Source organism: Micrasema longulum, unplaced genomic scaffold, assembly GCF_059751315.1.
Source record: "Micrasema longulum isolate JH-2025_06_02 unplaced genomic scaffold, ASM5975131v1 h1tg000201l, whole genome shotgun sequence".
Taxonomy (NCBI): Eukaryota; Metazoa; Arthropoda; class Insecta; order Trichoptera; family Brachycentridae; genus Micrasema; species Micrasema longulum.
This window is the reverse complement of record NW_028277406.1, coordinates 248363-266023: the sequence shown is the minus strand read 5'-3', so window position 1 is coordinate 266023 and position 17661 is coordinate 248363. Positions and strand designations below refer to the sequence as shown.

General features: G+C 32.1%; 1 protein-coding gene across 1 annotated transcript in view; it reads right to left on the bottom strand.

Annotated features, from left to right (window-relative positions):
- The window catches only part of Cngl (Cyclic nucleotide-gated ion channel-like), an 88060-nt gene that overhangs the window by 11382 nt on the left and 59017 nt on the right, over positions 1-17661 (bottom strand). Inside the window, exons 10-17 of the mRNA XM_088243308.1 lie at positions 15536-15689; positions 13114-13275; positions 10752-10851; positions 9662-9800; positions 3133-3305; positions 2389-2471; positions 1149-1337; positions 293-406 (exon numbers count right to left, since the gene is read on the bottom strand). Of these exons, the coding sequence (XP_088099434.1) occupies positions 293-406; positions 1149-1337; positions 2389-2471; positions 3133-3305; positions 9662-9800; positions 10752-10851; positions 13114-13275; positions 15536-15689 (1114 nt within the window). The remainder of the gene's footprint in view (positions 1-292; positions 407-1148; positions 1338-2388; positions 2472-3132; positions 3306-9661; positions 9801-10751; positions 10852-13113; positions 13276-15535; positions 15690-17661) is intronic.

Genomic DNA, 17661 nt, shown 5'->3' with positions numbered 1-17661 from the left:
TAAGTAGTTTTAGATTTTTTTTTAATGTTATTGTTTTATTAGTATAGGACTACTTACGCTCTAAAGATAAAAAAATCTCCATCTTAGAACAGGCTGTGCCATGTTAGATGGAGACTATCATAAACAGAGAACACTCCGTTTTCATTTTACATTAATTGGTTTTATACAGATTCCCTGTTATTAAGTATGTATATATATTTTTTTTTTTTGCAATAAATTTATAAATAAATAAATAAATAATGTAGAAGTAAGAGTTCTAATTAAAGATATTGCAAAGATGAAAACAGTATACTTGTCTTTCTTTGAGGAGTTTAAGACGAGCCAAAAGAGGAAGTCCCGCTCCAAGAGGAGATATCACCTTTTCTTCTTTTTGCGATGTCCCCGCTTCAGGACAACTTCCTTCATCCTACAACATGAAACCAAGAAAAAACATTTTATAAATATTTTTAATTAAGTTTTTTTCTAAATATGTTCTTAAATTACACTGATAGCAAAAATACAAGAAAAATCAGCAAAATAATTTGGTTAGTCAAAACTCAACTAGTTTAGATTTTTTGTTTAATATCATTATGCAAATCTATGGAAAATTATGCACGTTTTAAAATAACATTGGTTGCTTGAATTAAATTGGCATATGGCAATCATCCTATTGTTTAGTTTAAAACAGCATTTATTGATATTATTCCTGGCTGACTACATTTGACCACTTCTTATGGTAGTTACTTTTCACCAAGATGAATAACCTAAACATAAAGTTTAAAGATTAAAATAAAATTTGGACATTACATTACACAGCATAAAAATTCTTGGATTCGTCACGCGTTGCTGTAAAAGTTATCATGAATTGTCATTATAGTGCATAGTGACTTTCATAATCCGTTGCTCAAAATAGAAGAAAATCTTCTTAGCATCAGAGGTAGGTCCATTTCCGTGTTCCTGTCCTTTTTTAATCTATTTCCAACCTTTTACAAAACTGAATGAAATCCAGTCAATGTACAAATATGTATGTACAGAAATTAAATTAAATATTCAGCCTGCAAGCAAAGATGCAACATTGTGTGAAAAAACTGGAAAAACGGTGTTTATTCTTTGTTATTTTTAGGGCATCGATATGATCCGTTAATGTTACCGTTTGTTTTGATCCTAACCTCAGCATGATGATTCTCATCACTCTCAACCCTCGGCATCCTACGCAGAACGCCCTTACTCCCGACCCCTGATCCATTGGCTGAGGCGCCCGGAGACCCAGTACTCAGGGCTCTCATCTCCAAAGCTTCACTTCCTGCACCAGATCGACGGGAAGGACGAGAACGGCTTCGGAGAGCGTTGCGAAGACCCTGAAAGTTAAATCTAGTACTTTATACGTAATTTTTATCCATAAAAAATAACCCTGATATGAACGACAGCTCTTTTGCTTCACAAAATAATACAAAAAAAACCAAATGCGTTTTTTTATTGAAATGGGTTTTTCCATGTGAGCTTTATCCATGGGTGAAATAGAACTTTAATAAAACAATATGTATGCGAAGTTGTAGCGGTTTAAATATCGTGAATTTTTACAAAACGAAATAACTACACTTTATAGAGTTTTCACAAAGCGAAATATTTACATATTTTTTGGGGGTGTTAAGTTTTTTTAAAATCGAAAAAAAATCACAAACAAAACATGATTTCGGCCAAGAAAAAAGAAGTTTATTAATAACAATTAAATAATATTATTTGAAATCACTTTGTTTGTGCTATTATGTATGTTAAAATACATAGGAGGTAAATACCTAAATATGTAAATTTACATAGGTACTTAGATATGTCAGTAGGCTTATAATTTTACAAAAAAACAGCTTAAAATGATTTCATGCAAAAGTAAACTTATTTGATTCCCAACATAAATCAATTTTCTATACATTCCTATTACAAAAATTTGTAGACATTTCCTTTTTGTGAAATTTTGTAAATTTAGAGCATTTTTATGAATAATTTTACTGATTCTACATTGTTAATTTTTTGTTCGTATTTTATATATCTATAAAATGTAATATTTATATGATTTTAAATCGTAATAATTTAATTTTTAACATGAAAAATCCTTCTCCCGAAAAAATAACATTTTGTAGGTCGCTTTGTTAAATCGGTCCTTAAATAGGAAACGATAAGACATTTTTAATTTTTTTTATAAATGAGGGAAAAATTACTAAAAGAAATGCAAATGTTATTCGAAAGAATACAGATGTTCAAACGTAGCCAGAATAGTGAATGTTACACTGTATGTGAAGTGGCCACTTGAACCAGCCAACAACAGGTTATAATCCATGTAAACGCCTAAATTACTATATTTCCATCATTAGATTATTCTTCGTCTCTGCTGTAATATATTCCAATTGAAAATACCTTTACATCACTGCGCAATTTGTGAACGATTCTCTTCGGTCCACTGTTATCATCAGCATCCAGTTTGTCATCAATTTTTTCTCCTGAAAAATAAATTATTCTTGTAAAAATGTAACCTTAATATATTCATAATCCATTTTTGATCCAATTCTTTGAAATAAACGAATTTGTTACTGATTTGAAAATAAACTGAATAGGGAAATATCATAAAATTCCAATACTAATAAGACTGTATAAAATGGATTGAGGATAATAAATCATATTTTCAAAATTAATATGGGTATTGTGAAGAGCTATTTTCATACATAACTTTGGAAAAGAAATTATGAAAAAAATATGTCACTTTTGTGACGTCAAGATTCGTGACGATGTTCAATAAACATTTAAATGATTGGGAACAAAGTTTAAAATTAACACGAATATTAACGTATTAGGGGCGCGGCCAATGCAACGACCATTTTTGGGGGAATTCAAAATTACAAATTTAAACATATTTTTTATGCCTCTAAAAAGCAGCAGAAAAAATACTTCTTACTCGTCAGTATTTCAAAGACCTGTATTACTTTAAAATGCATAAAAAAGTGATATTTCCCTATTGATAGTAAGCAAGTAAAAAATATATTTTACTTTTATAGTTTAACAACATTTTACGTACATACCATGCAGGATAGCCGAACATTCCAAAATTCTCTTAGATTTGAAATAAATTGAATCTTGAATTATCAATTAAAAAATGATTAGTACTTTTTATACCCTTAGCCTTTCTAGAACAATTTCTGGCTTCTTGCAGACGTTTTCTTCCTAGGGTTTGAAGAATCTCCTGGGCCTCGGGATAGTCTTTCATAGCGGCCAAAACATCTTCTCTTGAAAGGGAAAACAGTTCCGAATAACCAACTGATCTCACGTCTGCCGTTCGTCTAAAAAAATATAAAAAAAGGAGTATTAAAACAACAAGTATTAATAAAAGAGTAGCCAGCTTAATACGCAATGGTTTAAATAAAATTAAATGTGATTGGTTTCGACATGTAGAGCAAATAGACAGCAAAAAAACGGCTAAAAATATTTACAATGCAAATGTTGATGGATGCTGAAAACGAGGACGACCGAGAGTGACAGGGCACGATCGAATCCATCAAATACTTGATGATAAACATGTCAAGAGTAGGAATAATCGGCGTACGAGCATAAGAAGATGTATGAATGTAGAAATAGTGAGGTCTGGTTACATAGCATTATATCCTCTCTGCCTAGCCCTACGGGAAAACGGCGTAATGGTTCATTGTTGTTGTTGAAAAGTAATTTTTAAATTTCAAATATTTTGTGCTGTAAATAACCTTTTATGTAATTATTATCGTTCCAAAGCCACAACTTTTCCATTTCCTAATAGGGCATAGAACACTAAATTGAGCAACTAATTGCAGTACACTTCAATTATCTACTTTGTTAAGGTAAGGTTCTCAGTCTTTCGCTTCAGGTGCCAGTTTAGAGACAGCGAAATACTTCAGTAGAAAACCACTGTTTAGTATAAAACACATCTTATCGATATTTTTCCTGGCCAATTACTATTCTTTCCCATCCTTTGCTTGACCCTTGCTTATGTTACCTACCTCACATCAAGACAAAATATATTAAAAGATGTGGAATAAAATAAACAAAATGTTGACATAACACCATTGATAATTCACGTCACGCGTCGTTGTGAAAGTTGTTATAATAAATAGTAATATCATAATAATAGTGAGCTTTCACCATCCAGTGCACTAATATTGATGAACACCTCTGTTGCATCAAAGGTAAGTCCATTCCCGTGCTCCTTTCCTTTATTCAAATAATCCAACTTCCAACTTCAAATCCAACGAAATTTCAAGATATTCGTTTTGACTTTATACAGTTTGCTAATGATTTACATTTGGTCACTTCGTCACCGGATATTATCAGGTTTTAATCATTCATTCAGTTTTGTTGGTTGGAGTATTGATCCTTTGTCAATAGATGTTTTTTGTCCATTATTCTGGTATTTTTCATAAACATCAATTCAGCTCTTCATAATTTTTGCTTAATAGAGACGATGCTTCTTTTATGCTTCGTATTCATAAAGATGAAGAACATTTGAGAGAAGTTAAAAATAAGTCAAGGCATCTACAGGGCTTATGACCTGTCATTGGCTGGTTAATGAACACTTTACATGCTGTGTAACATTCACCATTCTGCCCATATTTGAAAATCGATATTCCTTCAATTCTTTCCTCTGTTGATGTTTGTGAAGTTGAAGAGCTGAAACCTTTATTTATGTGGGTGAGAATTATTTCACCTACGTACTAGACAACGCCTGAAATATTTTATTTTATACTTCTTCATGGACCTGGTAGATTATCAAAAATATTTTGAGTTGGTCCAAATTTCTGTACACAATAATTGGATTAAATCCCGGGAGTTGAATCCAGTCATTGTCTACACAAATTTGGAGAACTGAAACATATTGTTGATATTCAAAATGTTTTAAAAGAATGTCGAACGCCACAGAGAACAGAGAGGGGGCAAAGAGCGTTGTTCCCTCATGCCGCAACAACATATCCGTGCAAAACGTGTTAAAGTAAAAAGGACTAACTGTCTTTCTTATCTCACAGTGAAGTCAAAGCAGTTTGTCGCGCTACTTTGCACTGGTTCATATTTGCTTAGCGTATACGGAAAAAAAACTACATGTTTATTAATTTTGTATCTCCGAATGTCAAGTATCGGAAAATATTCGTGAAATTTGGAAAGCTTATTATTTAGTGCCAATTATTTCTTAAATGAAATACTTGAATTTCATTAAGTAAAAAAAAAAAAATCTTTTAAAAAAGGCGATAAGCAACAACAACCCTGTGTCCGCAAGTGTTTTTTCTTGTATAAGCTAAGCAAATGTGAAGTAGTGCAAAAGGGCGCGACATACAGATTGTAATTCATTGTGAAGTGACATAGACTAGACAGGAAGCCCTTTTTACTCTACAACATGTTTTGCACGGCAATGTTGATGCGGCATGACGGAACAACGCTTGCCCCTTCTCCCATCTCCGTGGCGGACGACATTTTTGAAGCATTTTGAACATCGTTTCAACCAATAGTTGTATGAAGCATCATCTCTATTTAATTATATCTCAGTGTCTAGTGTATACTATACTATAAATATATTATCATATTGAACCGAGTTGTGGTCCCGTGGTAGTATTGTGGACTCACTGGCCTAAAGTCCGAAGTTCAAATCCCACTCTACCACAACTCGATATCCATTTATCCAACACTAGTTATTTACGACTTTGAGGAAATGGTCTGAAAATTGAAATATTTTAATAATTAATAAGAACTCAAGTATTTCTCTTCTAAATAAAAAAAAATATATGTTGAAAATTATAAAATTAATGACTTTGGTACCATTGTAGTTTCGACATTCATTTCTCCAAGCAAAGAAAATTCATTTTCGATTCCTTGAATTTGACATTTTATTTTCAACATGATGAAAGTTTATTTTTAATTTGTTTTACACTTCATATGCACTTTATATGGCGGGCATATTGCCTTAAGGCAATTTCTTCCTACCAACCCAAACCGTTCAGTTTGAGAAAATTATAAGTACATGGACATTATTTAACAGAACCCTTTAATTTTATTCAACAATTTTAAACAAAAATAAACTTTAAAAATTTCACTGATAACTTTGTACAAAAATTAAAATTAATTTAAAAAAACACACTTTACTATAAAGAGAGGAGAGGGAAGGTGATAGGATGGAAAGAAAAGAAAGAGAGGAACAACTCAATATGTTTAATAGTGACATTTCAATCTTGATTTAAATGTAAATTAAGAAGGGGCGTCTCTAACATCCGCGGGTAGATTATTCCATAATCGAAGAGCTACTACTGTAAAAGAAGGGACAAGAAAATAAGAGCGGTAAAGGGTTATTAAAAAAGTTTTTTTCGTTACCAGAGCGAAGAGATAGTTCATGTTGTGATAGAGGTTGTAAGAGCTCTCGCAGATAAACAGGCGAAGTGAGATTATTCAAAACGAAAAAAATATTCGGCTCTTTTACTGCCCGAATGTTAATAGTTGGAAGAGTTGAGGAAATGTGGATGTTTAGACATAGGCAGAATAATGAATGTTACACAGTGTGTAAAGTGGCCACTGAAACCAGCCAATGACAGGTCGTAAGCCCTATTAATGCCTAGACTTCCATAGCTCCTTCTCAAAAATGTTTTCTCTCTCAATGCAACTAATTTAGACCAAGTGCCTACAAGTACCAAGTTTGTTAACCCTCCCGGGAATCGAACCTCAAACATAGTAGGCGAACGGGCCAACAAATACACTACAAGGCGGACGCTTGTTCACTCGATTTTATTTTTTCTAGGATTTTTACCTGAAAGCAACCATCGAGTCAAAAACACTCGTTTAGTATTCTGGATCTATTTGACACTCAGACCCGTATTCTTTATCAGCCTGGACACAGAGAAATTATAACGCATATATAATAATTAATTTAAAAAAAAGTTTTTATCGAAGAGCTTTCTAATCAAGCCTTTACTTTCAACACAAGATAAATTGAACACAATTCCGCCTTTTTGAGAATCAGGCGGCGAAACTCAAATGGCACGAAAATGATTACATTTTTACTTACTTACAAGTAACCAGCAAAATCATACATAATAAATAAAACAGAAAATAATATAAAAGTTAACAAGGCCAGTTGTTTCTCTCTTTATTGAGTTTAAAATTATGTTAAACTTTGAAACCCTTTTTTCTCCATATTGCAAATTTCGGACTCTATAGTTCTTAACAGGCCATCTGTGGCTTGAAATAGAAAATTTAATTAAACAGTTTCCGGTAGCTTACAATTTCATATTATTGTTTGAAAACTACTATAAAATATTTTAAGAGATGGTAGCTATTTCAAACATATTGGTTTGTTAGCCACAAAGTAGAATTATATTAGAAAAAACGAAAACAAAATGAAACAAGATTTAATTGAATTTTACTTGTCCCAGTAATTATGGAACATCGATTATTCCATTTAGTATGCCAAACATATACATATATGGAGTCAATATAAGTTTTACGTGTTTGTAGACTAGAAATATTTAACATCGACTCTATTTCAGCATAAAAGACATATTATTATTATGGTTTTAAGGAACAACTTAATTATTTAAGCAGTTTCAAAATGTGCAATCCGAATCGTATTTATTTATAATAATATCCCGTCACTGGGATATATGTGTTTATTGTTTATGTTTTTTTTTGTACATGCCGTAATTCATCAGGGGCCTTAATTTTGATCCAAAAGATATGTACTTGTTTTTTTACATTTTACTTGATCTACACATTCTACACTAATCCGTACAAAACCTATCTCCATTGTCCATTTTTGATAGCAAATATACTTTTATAATATCATCATACATAACTTGTGTGAAGTTTTCTTTTCTACCTCAGATTAAATTCAACTTAACTAAGCAGCGCCGGAAAGTTAATGGTAGATTAACAGAATAAAAATATTTATTTATTAACGAACATTGTCCATGTATTCAATATATAGGGTTTAAATATTACAATAAAAGAATAGTTTAAAACATTTAAAAAAAGAAAAAAAATATGACAAACATAAGGGACATCAAGACAAGATCTGGACTATTTATTTAGTGCTCGTTTAAATCGTTGTAAACTTAAACCAAAAAAGTTCAGATCTTGTCTTAAGTTAACAATACGACAAAGACGGGTCATCGGAGAATTAAGGCCATAGTTTGTTCTATGCTGATCGATGAACAGTACTTTATTGTTTCTCAATCTACGAGTCGGAATATTAAATTTTACTTGTCCCAGTACTGATGGAACATCGATTATACCATTTAGTATGCCAAACATATATGCCAAACATATGGAGTCGATATTAGTTCTTTGTTTTTGTAGACTAGAAATATTTAACATTGACTCTATGTTAGCATTAGAATAATCATCTCTCTCTAGTCCAAGCATCCACGCTATTTTTCGAAACAAGCGATGTTGGACTGATTCAATGTGATTAATGCGATTGACATAGAATGGAGACCAGACCACGGAGGCATATTCTAGAAGAGGGTGAACAGTTGAGCAATAAAGAATTTTGATTGTACGGACATTAGTAAAATCAGAGGATATTCTGTTAATGAAGCCAAGTAATTTCAGTGATTTATTTACTGTATTGTCTATATGCTCGTTGCTTGTCAGTTTATAATCCAAAACAACTCTTTAATCTCAGATGAACTTAACTACATCAATTTTGGAGTTTTCTATGTAATTTTGGAGGTACTTGAGGGAAATCGGTTGTGAAATGGCATAATTTTGCATTGTTTAATATTTAGTTCTTATTTATTGATTTTACACCGTTAGTTAAAATAATTTATGTCTGATTTAATAAGAAAAATGTCTTGTACAGTTTTAATTATTTTGAGAATTTTCTTGTTGTCCGCAAAGAGCCAAATGCGAGAGTTAGAGAATGATTTAGCAACATCATTAATAAAAAAATTGAAAAGCAGGGGTGCCAAATGAGCACCTTGAGGTACACCTGATGTAACATCAATACTGATTGATAAATAAATATTTATCCGAACATTTTGTTTCCTACCAGTAAGGTACGATCTAAAAAATGAGAGTAATGGATCTCTTATTCCCATGTTCGATGTCGCGAAAGCGATGAAACCGGTCACCGGATATTTAAAATGTGTGGAAGAAAGTATCACTGAGTCTCGTTTTTTATTCATTTGTTTCGTTGTGATATTCAAAATATTTGACGAGATATTAATGAATAAAGTGTTATTTGCAACGCCGGTTACATCATAGGAACGGGCGGGTTAAAAAAGGCAAATAACTGAATTTAAAGTTGAGCTCGAAACGTAATTTTTTGGTAATACTCAACTTTTTTTAAAATGCGTCGAGCTGAATCTTGAAAACCGTCAAACTTATTGCAAAAAACAGTGGTATTTTATTTTTCCGCTATCTAATCGGTAATAATTTTTGTACCAAAAAATTTCTTGTAGCCATAATAGTTTTCATAAAAACCTGCAATAAACTTTTAAAAAGGACAAATCTCAGGGTGAAAGGGGGTGAAACGTCAAGTGGATAGTGGAGAAAGTCGTTGTTAAACACCCCATATAAAAAGACCGGGATACATTTAGAAAAAAGAAATAGTGTTGATACAAAAATCTGTAAAGAGAAGACCAATTTCACAACTAGCCTAAGAAGTAAAAATATATTTAATTTTGTTTACTTGTTGAGGCCATCGAGATTGAGGATTCCGATTTCTCCGAAAAAGTCGCCGGCCTTCATGGTTGTCAAAACTCTTCCAGTTTCTGAGATAACTTCAAGAATCCCATCAGCTATGATGAACATTTCTCTTGCAACCTCCCCTGTAATAGCAAAAATAGATAATCGATAAAATTATTACTTCAATCTGAAGCTGATTGGGCCCATCTGTCGCACACAAACAATTCAAAAAGTGCATTTTTTTTTTTATACTTTCAGTATCTTCCAGTAAAACCTTTTTTGAAGAAAGGACTGTAAAATAAAGGTTCAAGTCAAAATATGTTAAACTCACATCAAAATGTGTATTGACCTTTTTTACATGTTACCCTTTATTACACATCTGGCAAAAAGGTAACTAATATTTTTCGCGAAATTATTTTTAAGATTAAATTTTTTAATCTTTAAAACGAATTATTTCATTTTCGATTATAATTCGAAACATAGAATATTTATTATTTGCTGACAAAATTAAAATTACGTACATCTAATATTTTTTTCAACATCACAATTCCGTTTCTGCACCCAATGGTGCATAGGGCACTGCACTAGTACATGAGTTGCAGCGTATATTAATCATGTGTTAAATAAAGTTTAGATCATCAGTCTTACGCTTCAGTTGCCAGTCCATGGACTATAAAATATTCCAATGTAAAAACATCGTTTTAAATTAATATTTCATGTCAACCATATCGGGAAACGAACTTGAGACTTCTTGCATGGTAAGCAAGCGCGCTGACCATTACACTACGACGCGGAAAAACATTTTGAAACTGCTCAAATAATTAAGTTGTTCCTTAATACCATAATAATAATATGTCTTTTATCATTATTGTGGATAACTTGTAGAGCGCCAAAATTCAGGATTATTAATTTTAATTTATCAAATATTAGTTGCATTTATCCTCCATCACTAGTCTTGAAAAAAATTACATTATATTACAAAAGACTGGACATTATTGTATTAAAGTCTTGACATTATTGGAAAAAAGACTAAATATTACTGTACGAAGGACTTGACATTATTTTTTAAATGAATTGTAAACATTCAACCCTACCTTTTCTGCATATTGAATCTCCAGGAGTGAAAATATACGCTTTCATCTTTAGCACCAAATCATGAAGGAATTCTGGCTGGCATTCTTGGAAAATTGTAACCTAAAATAAAATAAAAAGAGTTAATCTCGGCAATGTTTGATTGATATCGTTTCGAAAAGCTGATTAATAATCAGAATCGCATAATTATATTTTTAAAAAATCATAAAATACTTGATGATAATTGAAATCATCGGTATTGGGGTGGCGCTTATAATTTGCGTGGATATTATTTGCCAAATTCGTTGATCTGTATTAATTTTTGCAGGAAAATAAATTGTGCGTTGCGCGGAGATGGCAAATGGGGAATCGAACAGTATGCGGTTAAACAAACCTCAGTAGACAAAAGTGCTACCTTTAGGAAGACATGAAAGGGAATCAGGGACAGGAATCCGTATGATATCTCCAAGTCCTGGATTTTGGGAAGTTTTTTTCCTTTTTGGTGAACACGACACATTCACTATAGTGCAAAATATAAAGATGAATGTGGCAAAGCAGCGGTCAGATGATGTAAAAATGTTCAGATGCGGGCAGATAATGGCAGAAATTATCAAGAATCGGAACAAATGTGTAATTATTAATGTTGATTGCTATGGATATGAAAAATTGTTCCCATAGCAACCGTAGCTACCCATGGCCATATAAACGAGGAGAATAACAAACATTGAAAGTTAGGAGATCACAGTATAGGTAGGATAGGTGGACCTTTATCCACCGGCGGTCCATCCAGTCACAAACCACTTAATCCACCAACCACTCGCGCAACCAGGTATGCATAATTATTAATTTTAGGTACCGATTTATGATTTACAAAAATAATTTATATCACCTGATGAAAAAACATCTAATTAAGTTTTATTTAACTTTTCCATTCCTGTGATACAACAGGAGCGGCGTTGCTAATTGGGCCTAATTAATTAATATATCGGCTACAACAACGAATGAAACTATGTTTTTATGTTATCTCTAAGTAAATCTTAACACTTTTTAAAAAAACACGTATTTGAGGATAATAAGGGAGTAACTGAGATATTCGCGAAAAACTTTTTTTTTTAAATTGTGAGATATTTAATTATACTTCATTAACTCAATTAAGAATGCTCAGTTTGGTGTGTCAAGTAGGATAGTTGAAATCTGTTTTACGCTATTATTTAGGTAGGTAGGTATGCATAGTTTATTTTGGCATCAATAACTAATTTTCCGTTTTTGTTGGAGATTTCTAAGTTTGCTTCTAACATCCTCAATTAAGTGAATCATATTATTTTTAATTATATATTTTATTCATCGGGATCTCCAAAACTGTCAATTCATCGAGTATCCGGAGACAAATTTATAAAACATTCATTTGAAATAAAGATATGTAATTTAATAAGATCATTAAGACACACTAGAACTACTTCCATCACGCTATTTTTTCGTGGGGGTAAGCAGAGAGAATGAACCATCACTTACGTTTATTTCAGCATACATTCCGTGTTTCTTCCACTTTCATAAATCTAATCGTACATGCCCTTTTGTTCTGCCCGCTTTTGATATAACCAGACTAAAGATTTTGGTTTATCTGATCATGCCATGTCTTTTTTGCTAGTCCTCGTCCCCGATACGGTTCATTCTCGCAATATATATCTGTTTTACCATTTTTTCTTCACCTATTTGTTCTACATCACCAAAACATCTCAGAGACCTTTTCTTAATCTTATCATTTAAACCTGACTCAGATTTACACTCTCGCCTAATTTCATCTTAAATAACTCTGTCATACATTGATTTCCTTTACATTTGACTAAGGTATTGATTTATGACCGTGTTCACTCGGCTTTCATCCTTCTTCTGCCGGTTCCATGTTTCACTTCCATACATAAGTGCTGGGACCAAAACTCCGTAGCGAACTGCTAGTTTAGCTTCGATTGACACATATTTATTAGCAATTACTGCGCTTAGTGCGCCGTTTACTGTTTTGCCTGCATTAACTCTTTTTTCAACATCTTTTTCTACTATCCCATTTCTTCAAATCATGCTTTCCAGATACACAAATTCTTCTAGTTGTTCAAGACTTTCGTTTTTTACATTTGTTGTGCAATCTTTGCTGTAAGAATACATCACAGTACTGTTTTGTGAGATTTTGTAACTGTTTTGAGGTTCTTTGGCGAGTGCTAAAAGACTCCGACGTTGGTTTTAAAACTTCCTACAGCAAAAACAACATTCATATATAAATCAAAACATCTATCAAACCATCAAACTTGCCTTAATCTACGATAATCTACTAAATAATAATGACAAGATTTGTAAAAATGGATTTAAAGATAGAGTAACAATAGTATCTACCTTTTTCAGTACACTCAGGTTAACATGAAGAGCCAGTTCAGTCTTTAGCTTATCAGGAAGTAGGCCAAGAGCTGTATTGATGTCACCTCCTCCCTGGATTCTTCCTCTGGACCATGAGTAGTCATACCAGCGGAGAACTCTTCTTTTCATGCCACCGGGAACCTGAAACATTAAAAAACACATACATGCCTAGATCTATTATTATTAACACTGGATTAAATCTTGCTCACGTTTCATTCATACTCTGACTAGACTTAGGCAGGTAGAATAGAGACACATTAGATGTTCTCTGCGTTCTTTCCATGTATATCTTAGTACAACAATTCATGACAAAACTTCTGATGTACAGATGGCTGTCTTTGTAATTATTGAACACACATGGTTTATTTAGATAAAAAAAATACTAACTACACTCACATAGCACGTACAAAACAAAATATAGCTGGGCCAGTAATCCGTAAAATTGCAATAAAAAAAAACCAAAAAGTACATATATGACACCCCCAGAAAGACACTGTGGTACGTCTCATTTCAACGTTTTACATTATCATCATTTCCTTTCCGCACCTAATGGTGCATAAGGCACTGCATAGGTACACCGATTAAGTTTTACAGAAGAGCAAAAACAAACTTTAAATTCTATTAGTGCTCTTTAGAATTTGAACATTTGAATGCCCAATTTTTTGTAGTTTATGCTCATTAATTTGACTGTAAAATATGAAAAAAAAAACTGTGCCGTTTTTCTCAAAATTTTACGTTATTAATTTCAAGAGATACTGAATTTTGGGATTCCTATATTTTGCTCAAAAAAATTATAGATACCTCATTGTAGTCAAAAAGAGAAACAAAACGTGGTAACTATATTTACAACCTGAAACAGCCAATTTTAGACTTACGGCAGTACCTATACTTCTCGGGGTGCAATGTAATATTTAAAAAAAATAGTCAGAAAACATAAAAATGTGAACAGTTTGAAAGAAAATGTCAGGTACACACAAAAATGATCTAGGGCAATAATAATAATTAGAAAAACTTCATCCTGTAAACGCTTCCGAGTCTCTGAGGATCTTAATGTTTCTTTTGGTCCCTTTGTGATATTTGCACAACCTGTGAAATTACTACTTCTACTACTACTACAACCATTACGCCATTTCCCCGTAGGGGTAGACAGAAAGAATGGACCGCCACACACGTCTATCCTGGTATACATTCCTAGCTTCTTCCACATTTATACATTTTTTTATACATACTCTTCGGTTCTGTCTGCTTTTGACATGACCAGACTTAAAATTTTGGTTTATCTGATCATGCCACGTCTTTCTTAGTCGTTTTTGTCTCATATTACCGATCATTTTTGCTATATATACTTGTTTTACCATTCTTTCGTCGTCCATTCGTTTTACGTATCTTAACCATCTCAGAGACCCTTTCTTAATCTTTATACTTGACTCAGATTAACACTCTCTCGCCTGATTACATCATTCGTAACCCTGTCATACATTGATTTCTTACACATATGTCTAAGAGATTGCATTTCAACCGCGTTCACTCAGCTTTCATCCTTCCTCTGCCAGTTCCATGTTTCACTTCCATACATGAGTGTTAGGACTTAACGTTGTGCACTGCCAATTAAGCTTCGATTGACATATTTTTATTGGCAATTACTGTGCTTAGTGCTCCGTTTATTTTGTTGCCCGCATTCACTCTCCTTTCAACATATTTTTCTACTCTTCCATCTCTTGAAAACACGCTTCCCAGATACACAAATTCTTCTACTTGTTTGAGACATTTGTTGTTTACATTTATTATGCAGTCAGTAAAATCACTCTTCCTTTCAAATACCATTACTTTTGACTTACTATCGTTCATCGCCAATTCACTCTCCAGGCATACATTATACATTCTATAGACTTTTCATTGCAAATCATTCTTGCTGCTTGCTAACAGAACTGCATCATCAGCATACAACAAGCAGCTTACTGAAAAATTATCAATTTTTGCTTCAATACCCATACATTCTATCTCCTTCATACAGTTGTCCATGTATAGATTAAACAACCATGGTGACATTACACATCCCTGTTTCACGCCTTTTGAGATCGCAAACTAAGATGTAAACTCTCCATTAACTTTTACACACGCTGAACTCTCCTCATAGAGAGAAATAAATCAACTAATAGAAGACCTTGTTCAAAAAATATTGAATTGTGTCCAAAATTTTCCAAAACCATGTTAATGGATTATGTTTTTCTCTGTATAGACAGATAGACGCATAGGCGTCCATATAATCGTTATTTTTAAATAAAGTAAAACCATGGTATACATTTAAAGCACTCTCATGAAAAATTGTTGAATCGTTACATTTGAGATTTTTTAAGCGAGGTCTTTAGTTAGTAAATAAATCAAGTTACAAATTTCATACCTTGTGATGCCTCATGTAGGTTTTGGCTCCATCAAGAAGTCTCTCGAACTCGAGTCTATTAGCATTTCTGTTGGTGATCACGTTTCCCACTTGACCAACTATTGTAGCGAAGATGAACACGCCGATGAGGTAGCTTACAATGGTGAACACATACCTTTAACATTTAACAAAAATGCATTAAAAAATATATTACGTAAACTCAACAAGAGTTTTTGCAAGGTCAAACGATACTCGTACATTGTCAACTGAGAACCGGATTGAGGTCTAGTCTCGCGGAAGGATCAGAGATCTGTGGTTTATTACAATTTATTGGAATTGGACCACGAAATAAAGATATTTTATTAAATCATCAGAATGCAAATATTTATTTAACTACTCATTTTTATTGAAGAAAATCATTTTTGTCTAATTTACCAAAAAGACAATAATTAAATAAATGACAATTATAATTTATAAAAATTTGACAAAATAATATTAAAAATACGAGATTGTCCATTTTTAATTCTCTTGTAAGTTTCCGTGGTAGTATGATAATTTCAGGTCAGAGAATCAAAGTTTGAACTTTACTTCATTACAACTTAATTAATTTTGAAAAAAAAAAATCAAAACTTCTATCGTTTTAAACAAATTCTGGATTTTTATGTAACGAAATTTTAGATATCGTATGACAAGAAATCCACATTTTTGAAAATTTCTTATTTTTGAAACATACCCAAAATATCATCAGATTGAAATAAAGCATAAAAATTGTAATTTAGGTTATTAACAAATTAGTTGTGTCTAAGATGCTGACACATGGCTCTAAACCTGCTAATGAGCAGATGTAATTATTTAAGAAGACAAATAAATTCATACGTAAATTGATAAACAACTTAGCATTTATTATTACATTTAAACACATATATAATACATTAAAATTCATAGTCAATGTAGCCTCGATTTCATCGTCATTCGTAGACATTTCTTAAAGTTTCAAAACGTTTTACCGACTGCTGACTTTATAAAGAAACAAACTTTAATTATTAAGTTTTTAATGGATCTTTTTAAAAGCTTCTTTTACTACGGTGTGAAATCTAGAAAGCTCAATTCAATGTTATTTTCTAACATCAAAGACATCGCCTACCTCGTTCTAGAAATTTCAAAATTTAGAAATTATTTTATTATCACGCAAATATGGGTTTACGTCTAATTTTCTTGGCGGCTTCTAATGGAGTACATTAATTAACTAACGCATCTGAGGTAAGGCATTAAGTTTTAATTATTTAATACATTCATATCACTTCTGTAATTTTTAGCTTTTCTGGTTTTTGTCATGTTAAATGAACCGGGTTGTGGTCCCGTGGTAGTATCGTGAACTCGCGAATCTAGGGTCCGAGGTTCAAATTTCTGCCCACTCTGCCACAACTCGAATTCCATTTATTTCAGCACAAGTTACTTACGACTTTTAGGAAATGGTCTGAAAATTTAAATCTTTAAGTTGTACGTCAAGGGTTTTCAAACAAACAATTTTTTATTTAAAAAAAAACACTAAATAAAAAAACACCTCACTAATTCCTGAATTGATGTGTGTAGGAAAATAGTGAATCTTACACAAAGTGTAAATTATCACTAATCAATAACGGGTTATTAACTCCAATGACCGCATTTCTTAAATCCTCAAAAAGTGTCTCCAGCTTCATTAATATAAAACGTATTTAAAAAAAACCAAATAAATATGTTTTTGTTGCTCGTTAATCAAATTTTGTTTCATAATTATAAATACACAAAACAAACTAATTCAATGTTGAAAAATAAATCAAAAAACCAGAACAAATACCCTTAAATGAGAAAAAAATGGTTATTAAATTACTTTCATCCCCAGTGTTCATTTAAATGTACACGAAATTGTTAATTTATTTGTTTGCGTAGGTTCCTACCGAAATTAAAAATCTGACAGATTATTTTTTATCAAAAATATTTTACATTTTTACAATTTTTTGTAGACAAGAAATGAAAGAGAACAATTGAGGGAAGATAATATAGAACTCTTAACTTCTACAGGGCGTATGATCTGTCATTCGCTGGTTTAAGTGGCCACTTTACATCCTTTCAATCAAAAAAACAATCGCTAAAATTATATTTAAAAA